Source organism: Patagioenas fasciata, chromosome 11, assembly GCF_037038585.1.
Source record: "Patagioenas fasciata isolate bPatFas1 chromosome 11, bPatFas1.hap1, whole genome shotgun sequence".
NCBI lineage: Eukaryota > Metazoa > Chordata > Aves > Columbiformes > Columbidae > Patagioenas > Patagioenas fasciata.
Window position 1 is genome coordinate 21,435,746 of NC_092530.1, and position 6,950 is coordinate 21,442,695.

Genomic DNA, 6,950 nt, shown 5'->3' on the forward strand with positions numbered 1-6,950 from the left:
TAAATTTGCTATGCCAGCAACAAATGCAAATTATCAGCTTTTTCTTTTTTTAGTATTTAACATAGTAGAAACATCACATCCTGCAGCCAAAGCAATTCGAGGTGTTGGTGGCAGCAAATGCACACTGGGGGCTCTTTGCTCTAATGCAGGAAGCTCTCAGTTTTGAAGAAGGGAAGCTCACCTGCGATGCCAGCACATTGCAAGGTAAGCACAAGGCAGCTTTGGGAGCTGGTTAAGGTGCCCCTTCCTTAAAACACTGATTATTGTTTGTTTTACAGCCTCCTGTTCAGTGCGACGGGCAGCCGACGGGCGAGCCTGCTGCTCCATGGTGTAATCACGACAGATGCTGGAGTTAAGCAAATCCCTCCAGTTCTTTGCTGACTTTTCAGCCGCCCCCAACAGAAAAGCAGAACAGGGCGTAAGAGGTGACTCCTGCTCGAGTCCAAAATCTTAACTATCTTCCTCCAGCCCCACGAGCAGGCCGAGCGTTTCCCCAGCAGCTATTGCAACACCAGACCCGGGGGCTGGCGGGAGATCAACACATGGTACAAAAGCCTTTACTGTGATTAAACAGAAGACAAGAAAATATATCAGAGCAGCCAGATACGTTGACCAGGAATCTCAAAGGCAGGCAGACCCCCAGGCTAGTCATTTTTCCATCCTAAACATTTTGCTTAGCTACTTGGAGCATGCTATTTTGATTCTGATCTTATCTCACAATCGTGAAGACCAGGCCAGGCACGCGCCTTCTCACAGAACTGCTGTAATTAAGGCAAGATCACTTCTTGTGGATACCAGGCAGGCACTTGTAAATATTCAGTCATCAGGGATTTGCTGCAGCAGGCTCCAGGGTGGTCAGAAATAAACTCCCAAACACTTCAAGGATATCAATGTTTATTGGACATTGCGAGATCAATAAGAAAAAATAAGTTGTACAGCTTTTTGATATAACCATTGCTGCTGAAGAGTAAGGCTACTTGTCACGAGAAGACCCGATGCAGCCAACAAGGTGCTTATACAGCAGGACCTGCTTGGAGCAGCAGGCGACGTTCTCCGCTCCCCCCGTCCCGCAGCAGCACCTTCTGCCTCGGGAAGGTCCACGTAGCCTTACGGTAGCACAAATGGGGCTTCTTAGCCATGAGGGGTGAGCAACCCCGCTCTAAGAGACCCTTGCTGCCAACCACACCGCAGGGTCAGCCTGGTGCGGTGTTACCGACCTTCTGCCTCCCCCAGTTCTGCCCTGTGCCTCACAAGTTCACCTGGCTGATGTTCAGCTGCATCCTGCAAGGAACCAGCTCTGTCTGCAGTGGAGCTGACCTGATACTTGCTATTTTTGAGGCCTTTGGTGGCATCAGCTGGTGTGAGCTGATTTGTGACACCAGCTAGGGGGGAACCAGGACACTTTAGGAAGTAATCCAGCAGCTCAGGTGCTTTCAGCTGGCAGAGTAACCCTTTCCAACCAAACCCAGACGCTTACGAGTGATTGTGGAGCAGCAGCTACAGATATTGCTCTAGCACTGGGGCACCCACTCCATAGGACGGGCAGAGCTAGAAAAAGAGGCTTCGGTTTACACAGTATTTTTGCTAAGCTTTTTGCCTTTGACAGTTCTTTGCAGTTTAAACAAACAAACAAACAAAACAGGTGCTAGGACAAAAGGCTGAATTTCCATGGCAGCCATGAGACATCTTCAGATTAGGCAAAATTCTAGTTTGGCCCCATCAGTATCTCAAACTACCACCTTTGCTATGGCAGGTAGGTGAAATGCCAGACTGAGAGAAATTTTAGCATCGACTCAGCCCCTAAGGGGAGATCAGAATTTAGACGTCAGTGAGAGTTAAGGACCGTATATCTGTCCCAATACATGAAATCAAGACAGAAATCTTGGATCAGCTGAGGGCTCAGCTGACAAAAAAGAAATCAAACTGAAAGGCTGTGTTGGCAGAAAAGGGGGTGGTTGTACCGGGTGACAACCTGCACTGTCCTAGTGCCAGCAAACAGACCTGGCTGCTGCACCCAGACCCTGGACCACAGAGAGAACAGGTATTTCTTACTGACACTCAAATACTTCTCATAGGAGATGACTCAGGAACTTGTATCCGGTGCCATTTGGAGGAACCAACACAGTGTCCAGCCGCCTGATGAACATTCCCGTATTCGCAACCCAAGAGAACTGAAATACAGTGGGTGAAGGAGCTGAGCAGGGTAGATTATCTATGTGATCAGACGTGAGCTGCCTCCCACCACATGCACCACAACCTGGGGCAACAGAGGACAGTTTACATTTAAACGAAGGAGGGCAACGAGGAAATAACGTGATAACGAAAACGTAGAACAAGAAAAAAATCAAAACAAAACCCTTCACACAACTATTTTTCAGCATTGTAAAAAAATAAAAATGAAAGCAACCTTTGTGACTTCCTGTGCCTAAAACTTGCAGGTCTCCTCAGCGTTCTAGGAACAGGAGACGCTGCCCCTTTTTCTGCTGTTAAGTGGTGCAGTGCACACAGTATTTCTGAAGGAGTTCCACAAACTGTTGTGCAAGCAAACAGAGAAAATAAATAGCACTCAAACATTCTCTCTTGTCAAAGAACATGAATTGCAGTAAAAAGGAGCTTGCTTTTTGTTTTAACTGAAGTCAGCTGCAACTTGTTTTAATGTATGAAAATTTGAAGATGTGTTTCACAGCATAACTGTAGAATAATTTACACTGTGTTGCCAATTCACAATTCATTTTCATTAACAGTGTACAAAGAAGGTCCTTAGTTTATATATATCTACTTTATAAAGTCTGGAAGATCAATATAAATACTGCTCCAGAAATTAAAAAAATGTTTACATCCCCGACTTCAATATTACATCTCAGTGTCCTGGATTATTATTATAATCTGTAAAAGTCTTAGCGGCGCAGAGGTTCAAGTTTTCGAAATTTCAGTGACGAGCTGGATGACAAAGCATCTTGGTTTGAAGAAGAATTCACTGTGTCTGGGGACTGGAACAATACTCTACCACGATGATTAAATACATAAAAAGACGGATGGTTCCTTAATGTGTCAAACGTCCTTCAAAATAAATGTAAAAAGTCAACATTAATACTGCTTGAGAACAGTTTAGAAGAGTCAGTCTAGGGTACAGCAACTTTTACAGACATGGAAATGCAATTTTTGAATCCAAAACTCTTCCTAAACTAAAATATGGAGGAAATATAAAGCCAAGCGTTAAAAATATTGACTGCTCAACAGGCCGAGGCTTCCACCCCCCCGCCAAACCTCACTCAGGGCAGGCCCGGGGGTCACTGCATACAAACCTACCCGATGTGCCAGCCTTAGTTCAGTTGTCCCTTGTGTTAATGCCTTGATGCTGTCTACTGTCAGCTTTCTGTCCCTTTCTGTGCCTGATGCTAAGGGGTTTAGGTAAGCGCTATGAAATATAACAGCATCAACTTGTTCACTTCCCATACTCCCCTGCATTTTGGGGAATGGCTGGAGAAGCCGTGTTTGCCTATCCACCCTCATCTAATTTCAAAATCTCAGTTCAAAATACCTTATTTTATTAAAATCTTTCAGATATTCTGTCTTGAATATTCAAATAATTCAGACTCTTGTAAAGAAGGAATGGGAAACAGAGGGTGGTGAGCCCCACATACTGCCCTGTTGTCTGTGAGACCATCTCACAACAGCAGTTTGTGACCACGGAGCTCACACAGACTTCTTATTCCTCTACCAACTCTGCACAGCAGGATTTTGGACAAGGAAAAGAAAGAAGCTTATCTAATTTCTTCCAGTTATCTATCTTTCTCTGAAATTCAATACATTGCTGGCTTTCCCAGGTGTGACTGTTCCTCCCAGAGTCACTGTTTGCAACACACATTTACAAAGACCCAAGCTAAAGAACGAGCTACCCCGGAGATGTGCTCAGTTTGTAGAAAGAGTAGCAGATATATGTTTATGAAAAGAAATAAAACATACTTATTTTTTAGTTCTGAAGTGGCATCCATGTCTCTAAACTCTCCTGCGATATGTACTATCCCATAGCAGGTAACCGCAAAGGCTAACAGAGTCTGAAGAACTATCTGTAACAGAGGGAAGCACAACGCAACATACACATTACTGAATATTCTTAATATCTTTTTTAAAATATCACCTCTCAAACAGTGTCTCTTGCATTTTTCATTCACTAAGTGCTTTACAGATGTGGGCAATTCAACAGCAGGGAAACTGAGGCACAGGAAGATTAAATACCCCGACTATTTAGCACGGCAGAATGGTGGCAGAGCTGAGAAGAGCTTCAGCTGCCCGACATCAGTCTGTGTTGCATAAACTGAATTGATTCACATGGCTCCTCAGCAAGATCCTCAGAACAAAACACCGTGTTCTTAAGGACCTGATTCTCCCTCTGAGAAACGAGCTGGCTGCCAACACACGCTGTGCAGCGGTGGCAGCTGCAGCTTGGTCCGAATGCCATGCCTGGTCGTCATGGGTATTTGATCTCCTTCCCTTCCCGATTAAACAGAAATGGAACAAATAATAATTGAAGTGGAATTTAAAACCCAAGCAAATAGAACAAATAAAAGAAAAGCCCTTCTGAAGCAGGTCGTGCTGGGATCAAATGGGCACACAGCCAGGCTGGATAAACAAATGTCAGCCAACAAAAGCCAGAGGGAGGAGGATGTTTATGCTGCAAAGGAGGAGGTGAATGCAAAAGCTCTCTGAGCTATGTTCAGGGGATTCCTGGACAAGGTCCTTCAGAGTAGCTCTAAAGGAGAGGGAGGGCTGGAGCTGGGGTTTGTTCCCTCTGACAGATGTAACACACCAGAAAGTTGGGATAGAAAACATGGTTCTTTTTAACAGAAGGAGCTCAAATGCAAGTACAATTTAAAACCTACTTTACCCTTTATTCTTGCTTAGAGCATTAAAAAAGCAAAACAAAAAAGGAAAAAAAAAAAAGCCAAAAACCAAACAAACCAAAAGCAACTAAGACTAAAATATCCACACAGCATTAAACCTTTCGAACTTTGCAAAAAGTTAAACTTACATCTATGGGCAACGTTTCATCTTCCTTTTCCGTTAACCTCATATAAGAACGATCTACAAAACAGAAACACACACGCATCAAACCTTCCGCAGAAGCGAACAAACGCAGGAGCGACGCAAACCCCCGGCGATTCGCTGCAGGGACGTGTCGGTCGCGCCGCCCCGGGACCCGCTCCCGCAGCCACGGCCGGTCCAGCCCGGGCAGCCGGCGGCGGCAACGGCGCAGGCGAGCAGCGAACCCACGACCCGGCGGCCTCGTCCGCCCGTCCATCCCGGGACTGCGGCGCCGCCCGGGCCGAGCCCCGCGCTCCTCCCGCTCCGCTCCCCGGCCCACAAGGGCAAGGCCGCCCCAGGGCTGGTGCCGGTGATGCCGTCGCGGCCCGGTCCCCGCCCCGGGAGCTCCTCCGGCGGCGGTGACTGGGCCCGCCGGGCCTCCCCGCTCCACAACCCCCCTTCAGGCGGCGGCGCCGGCCCGGGCCCCCCCGCCCGCTCACTCACGCTGCGCCGCCGAGAAGGCCGCGTGTGCCAGCGCGAACAGGCCGAGCCCCACCAGCCCCTTCCACACCGAGCCGGCCGCCATCGCCGCCCGTCCCACCGCCAGGGGCGCCCGTCACCCCCCGGCGCTCGCTGATGGCGTCACGAAGAGGGCGGTGCCAGGCCGCGTCCGAAGAGGGGCGTGGTCTGCCCGGGGGGCGTGGCCGCGGCACCACTTTCCCACGGGGAGCAAGGCCAGTAGAGAAAGTCCGACGGGTCGGGTGGGATCCTGGGAGACGGGTTTGTCGCCTTTTGAGGGGGACAGCTGAGGTAGGAATGAGCCGCAGCGGGGCAGGCTGGTTCCCTCCCTGCAGAAAGCAGAGTGTGGGGCCACCAGCGGCCTGGGGTAATTGCCACTTTGCACGTGTTTAAACTCAAAACTTGAGGAGGAACCCGTACAAGGAAAAATGGTGTCGAGAGATCCACAGCATCTGCAGGGCCAGGCACCCCAACCTCTAGCCAAGCAAGGCCTGGGGCAAAGCAAGGAAAATGCTGACTGTTTTGCAGGGCCAAACCTCCCTCCCCTTGCCTCCCTGCATCCTGGGGCTTCCATGCCCCCAAGGCACAAAGATAAGGGGCATAGAAGCAATTCTTGAGGGTGTTTTCTGTAAAACAAGCTGATCGCTGTGGCATTTATTGCAGCCATCACCCTACCAGCTGCACAAAACCACCCTGTTTATTGGTAAACAGGATGGGAGGGTTATTCTGATCCTACTTCAGGGCTGACTGCGGCTCCTGGCCTCAGGCACACGCCTTGCACGGTGTGAAGGCACCATGTCCCTCCAGGTTTGCCCCAGCTCTGGGGAGCAGCACGCGCTGGTGCTGTCCCCACACGCAGGGCCATGACCCCCAGCAGCCTGGGCGGGCTGCAGCACAGCCCCCCGAGCACCCCACGCACAACACCCGGCAGCCCCAGCCGCCCCTGTGCAAAACGTCTTCGTTGCAGCAAGTCTGCTTGGGGAATTTCTGTTCCTCTTGCAAACCTCCTTGCAGTCTGGAAACCTTTTCCCTTAGAACCCACTTTTGCAATCTGTTTTTTCCCTTGCAACCCCTTCCCCAGCACTCCTGCGAGCCTGCCCTTGCAGTCCCTTACACCCCCGGGACCTGATTCCCCCCTCCCACTTTGCACTCTCGCACCTCCCTTCACGACCAGCCAACCTTGCCTCTTGCAAACCTCGTTTGCTCCCTTGCAACACGTTTGCGAGATCCCGCCTCACCTCCACCCCAACCCGCCCCCCTTCGGCCCTTCGCCTTCAGTGATTTAAAAGATGAAATAAACCCCGTTTCTCCGCGGCAAAGCTCCCAGCCCGGCGGCGCCGCTCTCCCGCCCCAGTCCCGTCCCTATCCGGGCTCCCGGCAGCGCTGTCCCCGCCCCGCAGCGCCTG

General features: G+C 50.0%; 1 protein-coding gene across 1 annotated transcript; it reads right to left on the bottom strand.

Annotated features, from left to right (window-relative positions):
- Positions 1 to 877: 877 nt before the first annotated feature.
- Positions 878 to 5,674, bottom strand: MMGT1 (membrane magnesium transporter 1). Its single transcript, XM_065846857.2, has 4 exons — positions 5,530 to 5,674; positions 5,033 to 5,085; positions 3,967 to 4,070; positions 878 to 3,060 (listed from the first exon to the last, which is right to left on the bottom strand). The coding sequence occupies exons 1-4, from the start codon at positions 5,609 to 5,611 to the stop codon at positions 2,898 to 2,900; spliced, it is 402 nt and encodes a 133-aa protein (XP_065702929.1). The 5' UTR covers positions 5,612 to 5,674; the 3' UTR covers positions 878 to 2,897.
- Positions 5,675 to 6,950: the final 1,276 nt, after the last annotated feature.